Source organism: Nannobrachium achirus (genome assembly GCF_963921795.1).
Source record: "Nannobrachium achirus genome assembly, chromosome: 19".
Lineage (NCBI taxonomy): Eukaryota > Metazoa > Chordata > Actinopteri > Myctophiformes > Myctophidae > Nannobrachium > Nannobrachium achirus.
The window spans coordinates 8,710,174-8,731,879 of NC_137826.1; the positions used below are offsets into that span (position 1 = coordinate 8,710,174).

At 44.8% G+C, this 21,706-nt stretch overlaps 1 protein-coding gene across 1 annotated transcript in view; it reads right to left on the reverse strand.

The window, feature by feature from the left end:
- Positions 1 to 13,231: 13,231 nt before the first annotated feature.
- Positions 13,232 to 21,706, reverse strand: part of ssh2b (slingshot protein phosphatase 2b) — a gene marked incomplete at its 5' end in the record, with an annotated part of 41,834 nt that continues 33,359 nt past the window's right edge. Inside the window, 7 exons of the mRNA XM_080749203.1 lie at positions 13,232 to 14,760; positions 15,246 to 16,356; positions 18,500 to 18,700; positions 18,898 to 19,044; positions 19,710 to 19,756; positions 20,583 to 20,711; positions 21,098 to 21,191. Of these exons, the coding sequence (XP_080605329.1) occupies positions 13,360 to 14,760; positions 15,246 to 16,356; positions 18,500 to 18,700; positions 18,898 to 19,044; positions 19,710 to 19,756; positions 20,583 to 20,711; positions 21,098 to 21,191 (3,130 nt within the window). The 3' untranslated portion in view covers positions 13,232 to 13,359. The remainder of the gene's footprint in view (positions 14,761 to 15,245; positions 16,357 to 18,499; positions 18,701 to 18,897; positions 19,045 to 19,709; positions 19,757 to 20,582; positions 20,712 to 21,097; positions 21,192 to 21,706) is intronic.

Sequence of the window (21,706 nt, forward strand, 5' to 3'; positions counted from 1 at the left end):
ATATATGGAGACGACCCCTGCATGATAGACAACAGTGTTATGTCAAAACATGCCCATATATGGGCATTACCAAATATGGCCATTCCCAGATATGTCCTTAATATTGATACATTGGGACCGGGATCTCCATATATGGGCATAAAACATGTGTTAATTAGTAAAGCCAAGCAGAGCCATAGCGAGTTAGGGCCTGGGTTTGATGCCCGGGGATCTCCATATATGGGCATAAGGGGTACCCTAACAGGGCATCATCTGGGAATGCCCATACTGTATATGGACATTTTATTTATTTTATACTTTATTAATATATATCCATATACATATATGGTACTTAATATTACCGTTTTCGGGGAAGGTCGGGTGTAAATCAGAGTAAAGCAGGCTCTTGGACCAGTGAGGGCCTGGGATTGATGACATCAGAAATCTCCATATATGGGCATAAAAGGGATTATGTTTCTGGGAATGCCCATTCCCAGAAACAACTGGGGACCGTGAGGACGACCCTGAGGAGGAGGAGCTGACTCGGCACAAGACATGCAGGTTGGATTGGATTGGATGCTGGCCGGCACTGTTCACACCGAGTTCCTCGACGCTTCGGGACAGGAGAGTGGGCCGGCCTCCAATCCCTGCAAATTCTGGGAAGAGCTGCGTCAGGGATCTTCATATATGGGCATAAAAGGGATTCTGGGGAATACCCATATATGGACTTTTACATAGGTGATGTCACCTGTGATATCACCTTTAATGTCACAGTGATGTGTCAAGGGAACCAACCCATACTGTACAAATGTGTACACACACACACACACTCACAGAGACAAGCTGTGATATTTCTCATGGTAAACTGCGACCTTCGGTCGCAATAAGTATGTACAGTATGGTGTAAGTGGTTCATTCAGTCTCTACAGACTACAGCCCTGCTCCGCTCATGTAAAGCGTCCTCATTTTCTAGTGCTCCTGTTCTGCATGATGGCTTGTGTCTGCATGACTGTCGTTTCATAGCCAAACTAGAAGCAGTGCTCTTCAGAGCACAGGTCACAAACAGGTCAGGTATGTTATTGCGGCCTCCTGCATGGTGGCCATATGAGAAGCGTCAATGTGAGAAGGGTGCCATGTCTTCTTTGGCCTTTAACGGCAATGTTGCATGCATGATATGAGGCATTTTGTTCCAAAAATGAGTTTGGCAAAAGTCAATCTGCTGGTGGCGCTAATGTGAAAAGAGTGGCATTTATTCCTGCCTAGTGGGAATGAGCTTGCAGAATTTCTCTGTTTTCACAAGCTGCGTTCATGATTTAAGCCATTTTGTTAAAAATGGACCAATCCCGCTAACTTTGGAAGCCAATGTTTGCCAATTAGGATGGAATATGAAATATCAGACAGATCTTTCGCGTAATCTTTCGATAAAATCTGAAGGAATAATAGGAAAGAAATCGTTTTGCATAAGTCGGCCACCTGGTGGCGCTATAAAATACAGATATGAAAAATGCAGGGCATTTCTTCCTCTGCCTTTTGGGAATGTGCAAAACAGACCAATCCTGCAAACTTTGGAAGCCAATCTTAGCCAATCAGGATGGGATATGGAAAATCGGACAGATCCATGTCGATCACATGACTATAGAGATACTGTCTACCGATTTGCGTGATTTTTGGACAAAATCTGTAGGAGTACTGGTCAAAAGTTAGTTTTGGCACTAGAAGAGGGCAGGCCCATGTGAAAAATGTGGGGCAGAGGTTCTGAATTGGCATCCAGGGAGTGTGTGTGGCAGTTTGGCAGCGACCGGGCCAACGGCACAGGAGATTAGCTGGTAACAGATGGACGAAGTGGACGGACAGACAGACACAGACACGCACGGACAGACAGACACACACCCACGGACGGATGGACGGACGGACAGGGGTGAAAAGTAAAACATAGTCTCCCCAACCTTCGGCCTGGTGGAGAAAATGGGCCTCATTCGCCAACGGTTCTCACGAAGAAATGTCTTATTAGGCCCTCTTAAGAAGGAACAAATCTACGCACACTGGAGAGCACTCTTACATCTACAGTTGTATAATATAGGATTTAAATAATAATATTTGTTATCGTAACTTTAGAGCAGTGGTTCTTAAAGTCTGGTCTGGGACCCCCAGGGGTCATTTAGGAAATTCCAGGGGGTCCACTCCACTGCAAAACGAGGAACAGTTTTACCACTTTAACCCTATTTTATATTTTGTTTGAAAATAGCCGATCTACAAGCTCACAACGCATTACCATTACAGCCAATTTTGAGCTTGTAGATCGGATGTTTTTCAGGTGGGGGTTTGTCATTTTGACATGAAAATGTTCAGAACCATATGTGTGAATTCATTTTATTTACTGCAATTTGATTAAAAAAAGAAAAATGGAAGGTACTTAAGGAAGATTTTTATTCTCTATCCTCTACCAATGTTCATTGTCACATACATATATAGCTGATACTTTGTGGTAGGATGTACACACTTTTTTTTTTTCTTCTCCAAAATAAAGAATTGCAAAAAAACAAGAAAATGTTCAGAACCAACCACTGCTTTAGAGTTTTCAACAGGTCTGAAAATTACATCCCCACCCAAACAGACCCGGTTGAGTTAAAGCCCTAGCCCCATACTCACCCCTCCCTTTAGCCCTGAATACAGGACTCTCATATACATGAGAGTCCTGGTGCCGCCTCAACATGAGGAGTAGTGGGCAATCGAGCCCTTAACGGTTTGAGCTAGGAACGTCAGATTTCAAAAATAAAGTGCTTACCTAAGCCAACTTTGATAACAATTTGACGCCGCACAACGTTCATTACACGCCGCTACCGGATTGTTGAATAAAAAGCATTTTTGTCCGAAATTATTTTGCTTAACATAGGACGTCCGCCTCTAGTGGACAGTCGCGTCATCTCCGGTTGATCATTGTAGTGAACGGAGATGATGCGTTGACGCGACTGTCCACTAGAGGCGGACGTCCTATGTTAAGCAAAATAATTTCGGACAAAAATGCGTTTTATTCAACAACCGGGGAGCGGCGTGTAATGAACGTTGTGCGGCGTCAAATCGTTAGCAAAGTTGGCTTGGGTAAGCAGTTTATTTTTGAAATCTGACGTTCCTAGCTCAAACCGTTAAGGGCTCGATTGCCCACTACTCCTCATGTTGAGGCGGCACCAGGACTCTCATGTATATGAGAGTCCTGTATTCAGGGCTACCCTCCCTTTAGACTTGAGTTTAGTATTCTTGACTTCATTCTCTCAACTTTATTTTTGTGTGTGATTTCCTGTGATTTCTGTGTGCCGCAATCACACACAGGTGTGACTCTAGGCAGTGCCATGAAGTCCTGCCTTGTATGGGAGACTGCTGGGATATGTGGGATGTCTACCTATGATGATACTTAGGATTAAATGGCACAACCCTTTAAATTACGAGGATTGGGATTCATCATCATAAGAACATAGTTACGAACAAATCTGCCTTTTAAGAACGTTTCATGAATCCGACTTGACTTCTCTTAGAAATTCACATTGGAAGAAATTTAAGAAGAAAACTTACGAAGTTATTGGCGAATGAGGCCCAATAAGACAAAATACTGTATTTTCCGGACTATAAGGCACACTTAAAAGCCTTTAATTTTCTCAAAAAACTATAGTGCGCCTTATAGTCCAGTGCGCCTTATATATGGATCATTCATTGACATTGACATTCCCTTTAGCACAGCTCCATCTGTTTGATGCATAACGCAACGGTAGCGTCTATTATGTGCGCCTTATAGTCAGGTGCGCCTTATATATGAAAACAGTTTGAAAATAGACCATTCATTGACAGTGCGCCTTATAGTCAGGTGCGCCTTATAGTCCAGAAAATACTGTAGTTGAAATAGTGACAGTATCCACCTTCCCCTCCAGGATAACAAGATATCTTTCATCTCTGCTACGCTGAAGAATAAGTAGCTGCAATGTATGGAGGTTACCTGTACTTCTTCTAACTTATGCAGGATAGTAAAACTCTTAAACTTTGTTTTGTTGATGCTGGACATATTCAGAATTTCAGATAACACTTAATTTTGACACATGGTTTCCATTTTTGCGGTGTCATTACTATGTTCCCAGAGGATACAGAACGAGTAGTAGAGCTGTGCTAATTACTTTTACTAATACATTTCTGCAACACAGTTAACACATTTCACAGCCACATTTGATACTGTTCTATAGTCATTTTGTTCCGCTATATGGATCTATTAATATTTGCTGCAATAGATACCCAATTGAAAAGCTATTATTAATCCATGAGGGTTTGTTTTAACTCTCTACTGTGCTATTACAGTGGATTGTGGTTCTTGTCATCTTGCTGTTATGCTGTTGTCCCCGGCAACAGGCCAGCAGGGCTATAAGCCTCGAAAAAAAAAGAAGAAGAAAATACACAGGAGGCATTCTAAAACTATGATAGCCATCACAGTGAAGATATTAATAGCCGATTGTCCCACCAAACACCGTGTGAGATGATGAGAGCCAAAATGTCAAAGAGACACAAGACAAAACCCAGAACCAGAATGCAACCTAATGTTACAAAGACACTGTGACTTTGCTCCACTTTCACATTTCCTTAGACCAGTGGTTCTCAAACTTGGGGTCGGGACCCCAAGTGGGTCCCCAAATTATTTTGTGGGGCCCCCAGATGATAAGCTTAAAGGGGAAGACCACCCATTTTCAATATTGAAATATGTCATTAATATACCTTAGAGGAGTTGTGTGGAAATAGAAAAAAAGTTCCCCCCCTTCTGTGTTGCCTAGAACTGGAGGATTGATTTGGGGGTTTGTATTGTAAAGTACAACTTGATGACATCACACATTGTACTTTACAATACAAACGCCAAAATCAATCCTCCAGTATTCTATTTCCACACAACTCCTCTAAGGTATATTAATGACACAGTTCAATATTGAAAATGGGTGGTCTTCCCCTTTAATGTAATTCCTTCCCCTCACTCAACGGTAAACAAACCAACACACATAATAAGTGTATAAAGGGTATCTGCACATTTATAAAGTGACAATTTAAGGATTTTCAAGACCGTTTTAATAACAAACTGGCCAAACTGTCAAATATTAAGTAAGCGAGAGGCGAACATTGTGAAAATAGCAGCTCTACATGGAACCGAGTGGAACCGAGTCACATTAAATGTAATACCTACAATTCCGAGTGCTTGTCAGGGTGGGGGTCCCCCGTTCAAATATGTTTATTTTGGGGGTCACAGCCTAAAAAGGTTTGAGAACCCCTGCCTTAGACGCAAATGGAACCAAGTGAGACAAATATGGACCGAACGGGTAAACCATTTGTCAAAAGAGCAGTACTACAAGCTCACAACACATGCTGTGAGCTTGTATAGGCTATTTCCGGCAAAGAGATTTGGTGTAGGGAAAAAAGGAGTGGATGAATATATAGAACCCTGGGGGACCCCGGTTTTAATTTAAAGAGGTATTTCACTTGAAAACACTTCTGTGGTCATTTGAACATCTACTCTGGCTTTTGTGTGTAAGTAACCCAGACAGTTTAAAGTTGCTTGATTCAGTATTTAGATATTTGATATTCATTTAATCAGCCACGACCCCTGCCTATGTACTGTTAGTGTATCGAACTTCAAACTCCATTTTAACCACGTTACACTCATTGGAAACCCACGTCCGTGGTTCTGGTGATTGATATTGTCCTTCGATTGTGTGAGGGCACCGCGTCTTGAAAAAAGTAGCTGGAAGAACACACGTTAGATCAGTGTTTCTCAATCTTTTTTGGCTTGAGTACCCCCTTTCCCTGATTTTTGAATCCAAGTACCCCCTTTACCCGACAACAACATTTTCATTATACAACTGCAATTAAAACCATAACTATTGGTATATGATGCTATGTTAAACCCCCTTTTCAAGAATATAACATCACAAAAAAAAAGAATGGGAGTGAGAGTTTCAAACGGTGCCTCCTGAACAGATGTATTTTCAACACTGTGGCCATAGCGTTTCAGTTTTCATGTCAATAACTTACATTCAGACACATCCCAGTTGCCTGGTACCATGTCATTTGTGTTATTAGCATCTATCAGGCTCCAAGTGTCATCATTAAACATAACAGTAAATGTTTTTTCTTCTTCTAATTCAATTGAAGTAAATTATTTAACTATGAATAATATTATCATGATTTATACGTATACTATTTTTCTTTTGGGGGGGCATTTTCTGAGTACCCCCTGCAGTACCTCCGCGTACCCCTAGGGGTACACGTACCCCCATTTGAGAAACACTGCGTTAGATTAAAGCAATATTACACAAGAGGGTGTTGGTTATTGTGATTATTGTAACGCCTGCTGCGTTGCCACAGGCACGAGCCCGAAAGGCGAATGCCCGTAGGCAGCGCAGAAGTTACAATAATCACATAACCAACACCCTCTCGTGTAATATTGTGATTATACAACAGTTGCCCTTAAAAAAAAACATTCGATAGAGATTTGTAATTTTTTAATGCCACATTTAGCTACTATGTCCCTGAACTTTCGCATGAAAACTACTAGCCTAGCCGCTAGTATAGTGTGGGGAGAGGATAGCGCTTCAGCTCTTTCACGACCAGCGCTGCTGACATCTTTGTTTGATGAGACCTGTGCTCATTATTCGCACGTAGAGAGCTATTTCAACCAATCAGATTGCTTCGTCGATACTATCTGTTGTATAATCTGTTCTAATGTGTGGTCTTTCACGCATTAGATTACGTTTTCACACACGAGACGTTGAAATGATCCCAGAAGTGTTTTAAAGTGAAATACCCCTTTGAGTGGTTATAAACACAAACAGTGATAGTGATGGGATGGGATCATGACACCTAAGTGATGTGATGGGACACTTCGCGTTCAGGACGTACAATTGGTAAATCTAACATACACATCTGAAACATGGCTTTATGAGCACACGGACGTATATAGTGTTGACACTAAAAGCCCAAATCAGAAGTAGGCCGGCCGGTTCCACTCCCTGAAGGCACTTGATAACTGGGTCAGAACTCCTCTTTTGGAACTGTGGATGACTACAAACCACCACCACCTGGCAACCAATCAGCATGGGTTTCAGCACATCTGCGTTTTTAGAAGTGCAAATTCATAAATAGGGGGACAATATACTGGTATATATATACACACACATACTGTATATATTTAACTACATGAACCATATAGTGTCTGTATTCTGGACATGTCATAATAGGCAATCAGCAAAAATAGCTGAACATATACGATTTTTGGTGAAGACATGGGGCCCTATTATGATCCAGGTCTTATGCCTTAACTTCTTTGCCTTTTTTTACTATTTTGTTTTTTAAATATTTCAAATAGCTGATCTGCAAGTTCACAACGTGCAGATGTAGATCAGCATTTGAAGTATTTAACAATGTTTTTCAAAATAGTGAAAAAAAGGTAAAGAAGTTATGGCATAAGCTGGATCATAATAGGGCCCATGGTGTAGTAGAGGTAAAAAGAAAAAGGAGGGGGCCAAGAATAGATCCCTGGGTGACCCCGGACAACAAAGGGTGTCAGTGGTTAAAAGTAAACTGTCCCACTCTTTCCTGCCAATAAATGTGGATCTAGGAATTTAGGTATTATTGACATAATCGAAGAGATATTGTCATTCCCCTACCATAGGTGCACTTTTATTTTGCCCAAAAACAAACATGGATTATGAGGTGAGATGAGAGAGATGGGTCGACACTAATTATTTGCTTGGATATGTTCGCAGACATTCGGTGTGTCCATATGTTATGTTTACTTTCGACATTTTGTGTATTACTGTATTGCCATGAATGGCTTCTGAGAGGCTGCTGTTGTGTTGGCACACTGTCAGTCAAATTAAACTTTCCCTTGGTCGATAAATATACCACCATGGAATGGGCAGACAGACGGACACCATATGCATCGATTTCTAATCCAATATGTCTCGTCTTCAGGATCAAACAGAATAAAGTGTTTTGTGTATAATGGAAGTTTGTATCTCTGCTCACACACTGCTGAGAGACCCCCCCCCCCCCCTCTCTCTCTCTCTCTCTGGCAGAGTGAAAGAATGACACGGCCACTTTCCTAATATAGACATGCCACACTGCCCTGTGGGCGACACTGTCAGAATCCTGGGTGTTCATTTCACCCAGAGAGTGTACCAAATGGAACCTAATAATGGACCCCTTTGTACACTCTCCGGGGCTACAACTCAGAATTCTAGAGAGTATATATCACCCCTTGCTCCCTTCCACCCTCCGGCTCTTTTAAGTTAAATGATAGGGCAAAAATGTTGACACAATTGTGTCTAGAACCTGATTACAAGCACACAAAGAGAGACACACAGAAAGAGACAGATTCTAAGTTATTGGTGATCATAAGAAAGTATCTAGGCTATAGCAGTGGTTCTCAAAGTGGATTCCACTTTCCAGGGACTCTGTGGGTTCCTTTAGGGGAGTCTAAATCGACCCATACAAGTTTGTAACTCTGACAGTGTACAAATGGAACCAAATGAACCCTAACGGGTTCATTTGGTTCCATTTGTACACTGTCAGAGTTAAAGGGAGACCTTGAAATTTGAAAGTTAAGAGAAACACTGGGCTATATAGTTATTGGGAGGGGGTGGGGGGTCTCCCTGTGCTGGTGTACAACGTGTCGTGCTCAGTTTAAGAAGCCTGCACGACAGCTGCCAGCCTACCACCACGACTCCTCCACCAGGACTAATAGCAGCCTAGTGGGGCTGCTAGGAGAGAAAAAGTGCAGCGTCACAACTGTCTCCAAACTGTGTGAATGTGTGAGTGTGACAACACTCACACTCTACTGTATCTGCGTCTTTGGGGATTCCTCTGACTGAGACGCACTTTTCCTAGCAGTGCAGCATAACGGGACTGACGCACCTAACGGTATAGCCACCTCTGCAGCACCCCACTGTCCCCACACAACACTAGTCCGTGATCACAATGAGAATGAATAATCCACAGGCAGACACAGACACTCACCTCAGGTTATGGAGATCTGAACCTCCGAATATTCTCCCGATTGATTCCCCCCTGATTCCTCTGGTTTAGTCCTCTTTTATCAGACTCAATGATCCAGTTTGATAAAGAGTCGGCGCGGGACCTGCTGGAACAGGCGCACATAGGAGAACTACGTGACGCTCCTCGGACCGAGAGAGAGAGAGAGAGAGAGAGAGAGAGAGAGAGAGAGAGAGAGAGAGAGAGAGAGAGAGAGAGAGAGAGAGAGAGTCAGTAGGAGAGGAGGGGGGTGAGAGAGAGGGGGGTATCTATTTTAGAACGGACTGTGTCAGTTGTGGGCAATCTGTAGCGCGCGTCAGCCAGCAGCCACCGGGCCAGCGCGTCCACGTACGGGCCATTGTGCCGCACTGTGCGTAGAGCCTCGGCCATCGGGTACCCGACCGACCCCACCGACTCGTGCGTTGTTTTTGGTTTTTCCATGTGTGCGTGACCTGACTGGTGTCGCACCTTACTTTGCTCTGGCTTTCCGCTTTACACAAAGAAACCAGAAGTGTTTCCCAGTTAAATAAATACCCCGTTAAACACTTAAACTAAATGTAAGGTAGGCCTATAAGCTAAGTGATATTTTTCATCCCTAGCTTTAAAACCAGGCCAAAAGAGTCCTCTCCCTTCAACAATGTATGATTGGGTGAGAGCGTGCTTTTTTTGTGTTGACCTCTCATTCCTCCGGTAGATGGCGACAAACATCACGTTAACAGGAAAGTTTAGTAGTAAGTCCCCCTAGTGGCAAAAAAGAACTGTCTTAAATAGCTCTATATTCTGCTGGCAGGCCTAAAAGTAACAGGAGTCTCCTTGTCTCTCCAGCTCTTTATTAAACAGAAAATGCAGGTCAGGATACGAATTGGATCCAAAAAGCATAACTCACATGGAATACAGATTAGAAAATTGGAATTGGAAGTGATAACAAAAAGAAATGAGCAAACAAGACTGGAAGACTGGGTACTCTCTCCTAATTGGTTGGTATTTTGTAAGCCACCTGAAAATGTATTTTCTGGTTATTAAAGCTGGAGAACAAACACTCTAACTAAAGCAATGATTATCAGAATAGCTTTAACATTAAAAAAAATGTTTTAACCAAACATATCACTTAGCCTACCATTAAGGAAATGTACACAGTATGTATTAGTAGTTAAATAATGGTCTGGTCCCTCTGATTTATATGACAACATTAATACTGAAGTATCAGTGTGTAAGCACTAAGCAGCATGTTAATGCTGTAGGTGGAGCATGTTTAACTCCTTTATACAGCAGTGTATTAGTGTAAATAAACCATAAAAACACTTTCCATCTAGAATCCCTATATATATCCCTATCTATCTATCTATATATATATATATATATATATATATATATATATATATATATATCCCTCCCTATATATATTATATATATATATATATATACCTATATATATATTATATATATATATATATCCCTATATATATATATATATAATCAGGTAGCTCTCGTGCACATCTAGGGTGGAGGTGCTGGTAGGCAAAATGAAGTATAAAAAGACAAATTCCCACTGCCTCTTTATAGGAAGGGACCGCACACTCCAATGAAGGATGATGGACAGGATTCAATGCTTCATTTCTTTTTTATTGAGAAAGCACGACGCGTTTCGCCGTGTGGCTTCGTCAGGTGCTATACATATATGTATAGCACCTGACGAAGCCACACGGCGAAACGCGTCGTGCTTTCTCAATAAAAAATATATACACACACACACACACCCTTTAATTTTCAAAAATCTTCTAAAACAGCAAAAATAGGCATGGGATGCAATGTGTTGTGAGCTGAGGGGCAGATAAAAAAACGGCGACCCTCGTGGTGCCGGGCCTGGAGCTTGTACAGGTGATACAGGAATAAAAGAGGGAAATATGTTGTGGTTACTGAGATCAACAATCATATTCTCTCTCGATGTCTTGTACGGTGTCAGGTCCTTATTCATTTCACAATAGAGCGGAGGATTCAGGCAGCTGTGGTAGAATATGAATTTCCCTGAGGCAGATTAGGCCTACATGGACAGAGGACTTATAACTCATAACAGTTCAACAGTATTTCTCATTTAAGGCTTAATGTCATTTTTCTTTCTCCTGTAACTTGAGATGGAAAGGAGGGTGCACTGTTACTGAAAGTAGCTGACCTACTTATGCAATTTCTTGGCAATGAAATATCTCATTCCATATTACAGGTATCCTTGAAAAGTGTAAAAAAGAATCCATGCTAACAGTTGGTACACAATAAATCATCTTAAACATGACTAATCTGAATGTTTGCAATGATATTTGTCTGTCTTCATGGCTGGTAGGCCAAACATATTAAGTGTTTATAACTTAAAACACAAAAATGAATAATACTCACACTTGCAATAATCTAAAAATCTTTAATGTCACAGTTGAAGCATGTGATATAAAAGAATATTTACAATGATAGTTTAAAATGAAAGGGGGGGGGGGGAATACACATCCTTATTTGCACGGAACGACACATACACACACGCACATAGCTACTCACTAACAAGCATGCTCCCCAACAGTAGAAACCATACATTTAAAGAACACACAATATACATAACAAAATAAAAGATGGGAGTAAAGTGCATGATCGACAGACCTCCCCGTCCAATTTCTGATCAAAACTGCAGGGGGACACTGCACTCGCCATAGGCACACCCCTGATGTGTACAAAAAGGGACAGATCAATTACACGTGTGTACACATCCACATGGGGAAAGTTGTGCTACAGTTTCACTCACACACACACACATTGTGCTACACCAGTTGCACTCACACACAGGCGCAGATCAACAGCTATAAAACCATATTTCATATTATGATAAAACGCGCTACAATATAAACCTTTACAAAAGTTTAAAAAAAAAGAGGGGAAAAAAGAAAAATACCCTAAAGAACACAGGAGGAAATACATAACACACACACAGGCTCCCAATAAATCCATGTTCCACTCGCCAACCATTCTACACATACACACATACGCACACACACACAAACAGATTCAGTGGCATCAAAACTGTTCTACAAATGAGAGAAGTGCTTATTTCAGTTTTCTGAGTTGTGAAATTGACTCAATTGAAATTGAGTTTGTGGATGGCCTTCAGTGACATTCCAGGGATCCAGAGCCGGATATTGCAGCTGATGAGATTTGGTGCAGGCCAACTGAGGTAAAAGTGTAGCTGACAGTTAAAACTAAACTAAAAACAGAAAAACTAACAACCAAGAACAAACCAGCCTCTGTATGCATGTATTCCAGTGTACCACTAGTATACAACCAGCTTGCTAACTCAACCTGCGTATTGTATTCATTCATCGTTTCATGAGACAAACCGATCAGCCTTGCTTTGGTAGCTCTCTCTCTCTCTCTACCAGTTTTGCAGTTTAGAGATGACAGAAAAGCTTTGCTTGCCTTGCTGACCTACCGACCGCCTCCGGGAACCCGTTGGCTCAACTGAGCTTCAAGTTGAGATTTATGTTAATAAAAACATCCGCATATAAAATCACCCTCAACTTATGATGTCCAAATCTTCAAGCCTGGCTCACCCCAACAAAGTCATTCATAAGAATGGCTCCTGGACTTTTGATTTGAGGGGGTTATAAATTGCAAAATTACAAAGACATGACATTTTCCATATACCACTATCTTTGTGTCGTTTATGACAGATTTCCTGCTACCACGTGAGCCCTAGAAACTTTGTCGTACAACATATGGCGAAAATAGCCAATCGACAAGCTCACAAGGCATCACAACGCATTGTGAGCTTGCAGAAATATTCCCAAATTGCCAATCTACAAGCTCACGTGTTGCAATGCTGGGCTGAGGCAAACATGAATATGGAGAAGAATATAATGTAAAGAGTGAACATGAAAGCTTCAATGTAATAAAACCAGAATCATACTACGTGTATAGTTTTGAGGATTATTTTGATGTATTTTGAATGATTTGGCATGCAAATGTTTATATGAAATCCTTTTTTCTTTCTCCTGTGTATTAAACCAGATTTATACTTTGTCGTACATTGGTGTTGTGCCAAAAATAGCCTTTGTACAAGCTCAGTGTTGTGTCTGTGAGGTTATACATCTAAACATTTTTTTTAACTTGACACCATCGTACAACAGAGCATGAATTAGGCTTCATTTGGAGGTGTGCTAGTAAAACTACAGGCCCAAAACTAAACATATCTTTTAAGGCAAGGAGGCAATTTCTTTTCTCCAAAATATGCACTTATGTTCCATCTCTCTCCACCTCTCAAGTGCACACAGTCACACATACAGAAAATGGCGAGGATCACATGGTGTGGTAGAGGGTGGTGGTAGTCCGTTTCTTCAGTCTCCGCAGAGGATGTGTCCTACCATACTGCTGCCTCGCCGCCACCGAGATCAGCCCGGGCGACTGCAACAGGACTTGGCCAGAGTCGGGGACTTTCCCTCTCGGTTGGTTCTGGTGGTGCAGCGGCGGGGGCAGTGCCAAAGGGGCTTTCCCGCCCTCACAGAGTCTCTCCGGCCCGGCCCTGAGGTCTCCGGGCGGAAGCGGCTGGGAGCCGTGGACCCGCTGTTTCTTGGACTCGTCGATGGAAGCGTGGATTTGGGGTTCGGCCGGGGAACGGGCAGACGAGGCGTGGCTCAGCTCCCACTCGCTCAAGTCATTGGCCAGCAGCTCCAGGCATCCCAGCTTGGCCAGAGAGGCCGAGCGCTTCATCAGAGTGGAGGGAGGGGTGAGGCCCGCTTGGCGCATCCTGGCCTCGACCTCTCGGGCCCTCTGCCGGATGCCGTGGGCTCTCTTTTGCGGGGTGACGGCCAGACCGTGGTCCCAGCCCCGGTCCGCGCGCCTGTCCCTCACGGGGCCGCCAGAGCTCACTTGCCTCAGGAAGGCCCCCAGCTCGCGCAGCGTCTCCCACGTCTCCCTCATGATGATGTCCCCCTGGGGACACTCTGCAGGGTGGTCCCAGTCCGTGCCGGACTCCTGGTCCGTCACGCCCTCCAAACACAGGAAGTCCACGGAGGAAAGCGGAGTGAAGGTGGACTGAACGGTGGGGTAGAAGGAGGGGCAAGGGAGACACGGTGACAAGGCAGAGAGGGATCTGCCGTTGGCGGGGAGTTTGTGCGCGGCAGTGCTCCGGCCTTCGCCGTGGAGCGTCTCCCCCTTCGCCGCGACGCTGCTCTCGGCCTCCATTGGACTACACTTCCCGAGTGCGTCGCACTCCTCCTCGTCTTCCTCCTGCACAGTGCAAACAGCGGACCCCTGCAAGCAGAAGGCCGTGTCCTGGGGGTCGGCCGTCGTCTCCAGGGGAGGTCCGGCCGCGGGGAGGGGGTTCCCGAGGAACTGGGAACGCCGCGGAGTGCACGACGACGAGCTGAGGGCGGCGGAGGGGGGAGACAGGGAGGGCGCTGGCGAGTCGTGCTCCTGCTTCATCCGCTGCTCGAGCTGCCGCGTGACGCGCCGCACGGAACCCCGCGTCCAATCGCTGGAGAAAGGCACGGGGGTCGACTCGTCGTCCTCTTTGTTCTTCACTTCCTCTCTGGTCTCTTCGGGTTCCTCCTGTGGTAAAGCTGCCCTTTCCGCCGCATCCTGCTTTGGCCTCCTCACTTCCTGCTCCGGGAGGCCCAGAGGCCCTGGATGGCAGGGAGGAGGGGTCACCGCGAGCGCGGCTGCTTTCAGTTCTGTGACCAGCACAGGGTCTACGATTTCCTGAGAGCAAAGGACAGAGCAATTATTTAGTTTAAGGAGAAAAGTCTCAGCACATTTAGCATGCCATTGTCAATAAACAGCAGAAATACGTTATTTAGGTGGCTGGTACCATGCTTGCGGTTCCCTATTTTAAAGCCACTGGGTGGCAGTCTTTAGAGCAGTGGTTTTCAAAGTGTGGTCTGGGGACCCCCAGAGGTCCTTGAGGGGTTTCCAGTGGGTTCCCAGCAAAATGGCCAACAGTTTATTTTCACTATTATTTCACCTGCTACAAGTTAACCCCATCAGATAAGTTAATGTATAAGACTGACTATTCAGAGCAGAGGTTTCACAATGCATAGCCATGCCAGCTATCTGCTATTTTTGAATGTTTCCTTATATTGGTTAAAATTGCAAACAGATCAGCTCTGCTATACAAAATGAGTATTAATTTAATTCAAATGAACACTGAGGAGTTCAGTTATGCAAGCACAAAGCCGCAGTGTTACCTTTAACTTCTCTTCTTCCTCTTTCTGTCCTTCCCCAGCGGAGTCGTCCTGAGGCAGTGGTTGCTGGTCCTTCCCAGAAGAGCGTAGCTGGGGTGTCTGCTGCGCTGCCTGTGTGGCCATGCACTGACCCTTCCCGTCCAGAGCCAAGCCCTGGAACTTCTCCCTGGCGCTGAAGAAGTTGATGTGGTCCACGGCGAGCGTGGACGACACCCTGAGGTCCTGCTGAGTGGCACTGGGGTGGTCGATATCGTCACTAGTGGAGGGCCGGTCGTCCGCTAAACTACCCAGCTCCGGCGGCTGCTTTTCACAGTCTGCTGTCTGAGCGTCAGTCACCGGTACTACGGACGAGCCTTGGGTCGCAGGGATTGTGCTTGGTTTTGGGGTCCTCAAGGAATCAGGCACTGAGGGGGGCATCTGTGGCTGGTGGGTTGGTTTCACCGCAGGTGTAGGGCAGCACAGCTCCTGTGGTGCAGCGGCCTCAGCCACGCAGGGTGCGGTCGGGGAGGCGTGGTGGTGGATGGCCGGGGGCGGGTGTGGCACCCCCACGGGGACGCTCTCCGTGACGGCGGAGACGCCAGGCCTCTGCGCCTGGGGCACCACTGTGGCCGCCCTCGGCTGGGGAAGGGGAAGCGAGGAGGACGACGACGAAGGGTCTTCCTCTGCATCGCACAGGCCGTTGGAAAGAGGAGGAGGAGACGGAGACACAGGCGCTGCCAGTGCTTCGGGACATGCCGCCTGGGCCACCCCTGCCTGGAGGAGGTGGTCTGCGGCGTCGACGGAGAGAACCGGGCTTTCGCCGGGCATGGGGTCCTTGTCTGCGGCTTGACCGCCGTCCGCAGAGGAAGGTCCACCTTCCGACAGGCCGTCTGACAGGATGCAGCCGGTGGGAACACTTGCTGGCCGTGGCGGCTGACCGCCCTCGGGGGAGGGTATCGCCAGTGGCTGGAGCAGCTCCTCCAGGGAGGGTGGCGCCGAGCTGCCGGCCTGGTTGCGAGGGTCCGAGCGGCCCAGGCTCTGCACCTGAGCTACGGGGGGTTTGGCCAGGGGCTCGTGGTGCTCCGATAGGTCGCTGTCCGAGTGCGAACGCCACAGCTTGTTGTGCCTCTGCTTACTGAGGGGGAGACAGAGGAGACCACATTGTTGATGCCTCGTGTGTGGGCGTACAGTGTACATATTTGTATTGTATACGTATTTGTGTGTGTGTGTGTGTGTGTGTGTGTGTGTGTGTGTGTGTGTGTGTGTGTGTGTGTGTGTGTGTGTGTGTGTGTGTCTGTATTAGAGATGGCATGGACCTTTGACTTTAGCGTAGAGGAAGCTTTTATGACGAAGGTCATTAAATACCAACCTCTGCTAAATACCATCTCAGAGCTGGGTTATAGGTGCAGACTATTTGTTTTTATATTTGGTAGCCTAGGGCATACATAGACTGGTCTTTAGAGGGTTTCAACAATTTGGGATGCCCATAGAGGAGGCAAAAAAGCTAGCAAAGTATTGTGCTGTGTCTGCCATAATTGGCTCTCGCCACATATTACTCATACCCTTAGATCAGGGGTGCCCAACCAGTCGATCGCGGTCGACCGGTAGATCGCGGGCTGGTTACCAGTGGACCGCGAGATGATTTCAAATAAATAATTTATTAATTCGGGGGGGAAGGACATACATCGGGCGTTTCAGTGAAACGACTCCGAGCGAGTGGATGATGTTGACTGAACTCAACTCAACGTGTAGTAGTCAGAGCATGTGAGCGGAGTGGAGCGGCAACTAAAGCCGCTCCGCGCTCCAGAGGGCTCTTGTCCCGCTCGCTCATCGCTCTGGTCGGCCACCGCACCGCTCCGCTCCCCGCCGCTCCGTCGCTCACGTTGATTTTCGCATTTCTCGCTCCGCGCTCGCTCCACGCTCCGCTCAGGGTCGTCAATCAGAGTCACCAGCCAAAATAAAAAAAGTATTTTGCTACCATATGCGAAACACTTTCTCCTTTGCTTTGCACAACAAGTGTTCCCAACACAAATGCCTGCGGTAACGTTACGTGAGCCTCGGCTTGATGGAGACCTGCGTTCACTGTTACAAAAGACGCCATCTAATCTAAGGCATTGTATTTTTTTAATAAGACGGGCAATATTAAATCCAGCTGGTTATTGATTAATCACCACAACCGAGAGACGGAGGCGACTCGTGGCGTGTGTGTTTCAATCAGTCTCACTTGAATTCGTATCCGTTGACTGGCTGGTGATATATAACTTAACTGACACAAGGTAGGCTATGTATTATAAACATAGCCTACGTGTGTGGATGAGTGAAATCGTGATAAAGGGAATTCTCTGTCTGTTCTCCTCTCCGTCTCCGCGGTGCCAACAAGGCTTCACTGCACTAGTAGGCTACTGCGCACGGCTCTGTTTTGTTGGAAACATGCGGCGCGCGGCCCCAATAGGGTCGGCTTGGAGCGGAGCGGAGCGGAGGAATGGAGCGGAGGAAATTCCTCGCTCCAGGAGATGTGCCATGAACATAACTGCTTTATTTGGATCAACCTACCTGTGTGAGTCTGCTTTTTCTCACATGAAGTTCATCAAGTCAAAGTACAGAGCCACAGATGAGCACCTTGTGGCCTGCCTAATTTAGCCTAAAACTTGCAACCAGCTCATACAACCCTGACTTTGACAGGCTAGCCTCCTCTTCCCAGTGCCAGGTTTCCCACTAAGGCAGAGAGACTGACATGGAATAAAGGACAAAAAAAAAAACTATAAAAAAACTATAAAAAAAGAAAAAGAAAAAAAAAAACTATATAAAAAAGAGAACTATCAGTGACTTGACATAAATCCACAGGTTTTGTGTGAGTGTGTTGTCAGTGCATGTATGCAGAGTGTGCAATAAATGGTCATGCTGTCTGTATGCCCAATGTGAGAAGTTGCAATCGTTTCATTCAATTACAATTCCTACTATACAGTATGATTACAGTACAGTACAGTGAGTACAATGTTATAATATCTATTAATATTTTCTGTTTTTCACATGTATATTGAATGGGTGTTACGGTACATTTTGGGCTGGTAGCCCTCAGCTAGGTGGCACATTTTCAAAGTAGACCTTGGGTCAAAAAAGGTTGGGCACCCCTGCCTTAGATTAATGAGTGACATGCCTATTGTATCATGAAAACATATGGCATGATTTTGTGACTGTATTCTTGCTGCACCAATAATATTTGTGTCCCTGTATGTTTCTCCCTTATGTGGACATAAATAAATGTTTAAAATGTGTACCTGGCCAGCAGTATGCCCTGATACTCCTCCAGCTGTCTCATGAACGAAGGGTTCGGCTTGGTAACGGCACGCCGTTCCTTGACATAATCAAAGGCCCGCTCCAGGTCCCAGCCGTACTCTTTCATGGCGTAGGCGATCACCGTGGACGCAGAGCGACTGACGCCCATCTTGCAGTGCACCAAGCACTTTCCCCCTGCTTTCCTGGAAGAGGAGATTGAAAAACAAGCCACAGATCAGATGCGCGGCCACAGTCCGGTCAGCGTTCACATTTGCAGTCAGCAGAGATTTGTGAAACATGATCCGCAACCGGACAGAAAGGGGAAGGGCAGGGGAAAAGAAAGCACGGAAAGCAGAAATGCAGAGGACATTACAGTACAGTAGAAGTGTCTGTTACTCACTTAGCTCTGGATATAAACTTGTAGGTGTCGTTCCAGTAGGCCAGCAGGTCTGTGGCTTCCTCGTCATAGACGCGTATGTTGTGGTACTCAAACATTCCAGGGAAGAAGTTGTCAATCTCTCTCGTTACATTCAGAATGTACTGAACCCTGAGATGAGGGGCAAGAGGTAGATAGGAGAGATAGTTAACTAATTCTGTGCCAATGACGGTTTTTGTGTTTTTTTTAAAAGATGTCAAAATGACCTGAGATCAAAGAGATGCTTTTCTCTGTTTGTGTGTTCGCTCCCTCGTTTAGCAAATTGAGAAAATGTGTGTTCATGTGTGTTCATTCTAGTGGATGGACACTTTTTTTCATTCAAACAGCTATATCTCTGGAACCATTTGTCTGATTGACAAAATTCTTTTTTTAATTATATTAAAAAAAAACATTTTTTTTCATTGCATAGTAAAGAAAAACATACAAAATCGTGGCACATCTACCTTGGAGCCATTTTGGCATTTGACATTGTAAACAATTATTACATTTTCAATGGATGCTAAACTATTAGTGTACCATGCTACAATGCTAAAGGGACTGCTGGCACAAAAGTCAAATACATTTTGGAAAATAAATTCTATTGTTAGGATCCATCATAAGACCGCTGCTTGTCAAACACTATCATTTCTCAAGAACGAATATGACTATTTTTCATATTAACTGTTTTAGTGATTAGTTCAATGTGATCTATATCCTATACCTCAAATGAACAGCAAAAATGAGAAAGTGTCGATACTGGATGAAGGACAGATGCCACGTTGTAAAGTATGTCTTACCCGCTGTTCTGCAGCTCCTCCATGTTTGATGCATTCCACTCAGATCCCTGCGGGGAAAAAACAAACGCAATCCTCAGACTAACTCATTTCCTTCAACAGAGTCTTTCATAATGCAACACATGATGCATGCTCTGAGCCAAGCTAACAACACTGCCTTGAAATTGTGACTTGTAAAAACCTAACCTCTACTATCTCTTACTGTACTTTACCACACAGATTAGAGGAACAGTCATGCAGGATCACTCTCCCTTCTGTTCCTTTTTTTACTCGCTTAAAATCTGAAATCCTTCGGATTTATGTCCTTCCTGAGATTGGAACTCAGGTCTCCACAAACGTTCTACCAGTGAGCTAAAACGAAAACACCTGGCTGGAGCTAGGCAAGAGAGATGTCGCTCTTTAGACCCTTCTCGAAAGAAGAACAGGGAGACCACCTCCAGCCACTGCACTGTATTTGGATTAATTTAGTATTCTAAAATGTTCCTTCAATAACCAGGGGTTAAAGCCAAAGAAATCCCAAGACTGAAGTTTATTTTCAGACCATGTTCCAAATATGTGATTTTAGAAACAATATTTGGTGTGTTTCCCTTAAGTTCTGAACTGCCTTCACTGAATGTGTGTGTGCCAATCCATGCTTCATTTCAAAAACTCTTGAAATCATAACTGCTTTTTAGTTTGGAGATCATTTGACTAGCGTTTTGTCGACTTTGTCATTCACGCCGCGGTCATCGCTACACCTCCCCTTTATTTATTTTTTTGCAGATCTGCACTGATCTCAGGAATAGCCCCTATGGAATCCTCAAGAGTGAAATCAGTCCCCAGGACTGAGAACTTTAACCCCTGTGTAAAACAGCGATCCTTCCCTCCTGAACCTACCAGGTAGACGTGCTCAAAGATCTTGGTGGGACTGTCCATCTGGCCCAGGATGACAATCATCTCGTTGTCGATAAACTCCTTGAACTCCCGCAGGTTGCAGGTCATGTGCATCTCCAGCTCCGTCCGGATCTTTCGAAAAAAATAAGTCACAATCGGTCACGAAAACCACACAAAGATATCAGACACCGTTAGCTCTCTCTCTCACACTCAAACACACACAGTAAATTCATTTATCCAATTGTAACCATTTGTTCCTTGTCCATGTCCATGAGTCATGTCTAACTCAGACATGTTCACAGGTTCAATTGGTTACATTTGTACTCTTGAGTGAAATTCACAGACAGGACTTCACGCAACACACACACACACACACACACACACACACACACACACACACACACACACACACACACACACACACACACACACACACACACACACACACACACACACACACACACACACACACACACACACACACACACACACACACACACACACACACACACACACACCTCCTTGCTGGTGATGTTCTCAAGGTCCTTCTGCATCATGATCTCTCTCAATCTGGTTTTGATCAGACGCTCTGTGCGTTCTCTCTCTGTAGGTCTGTGTGAACACAGTGGGAAAGCAACATGAGAACCGTGCAGGGCCATTTAACGTGTACGGCTGCCTTTAACATCATTGCATACCAGAGCACTGAGGAACACAACAGGTCCATAAGTCTGAGTCCTGTTATGGTGGTCACTGGTTCCTGAGTAAATGGTGAAATCCTAACGGTTTGAATAAAAGCTAAATTAATCCCACAAAATGGTGCCATCTACAGGACCGAGCACTGCGCAACAAATAATATTGTAATTGTGGATCTTTGCACTTATTATAATTTTTTTTCTTTTAGATATTTTTATAGGCATTTCTGCTTTCATTTAGGAAAAAGAGACGGAGAAATGGAGAAACGGAGAGACACGCAGCAAAGGTCGTCGGAATCGGGAATCGAACCCATGACTCGCATGACTGTCATTAGAGCCTAAATGTGGTATGCGCCTCAACCACTAGGCCGTTGGCCCCCCGGTGTTTGCACTTATAATAAAACTATGTACACTACATCCCTTCTTGAGACAAGT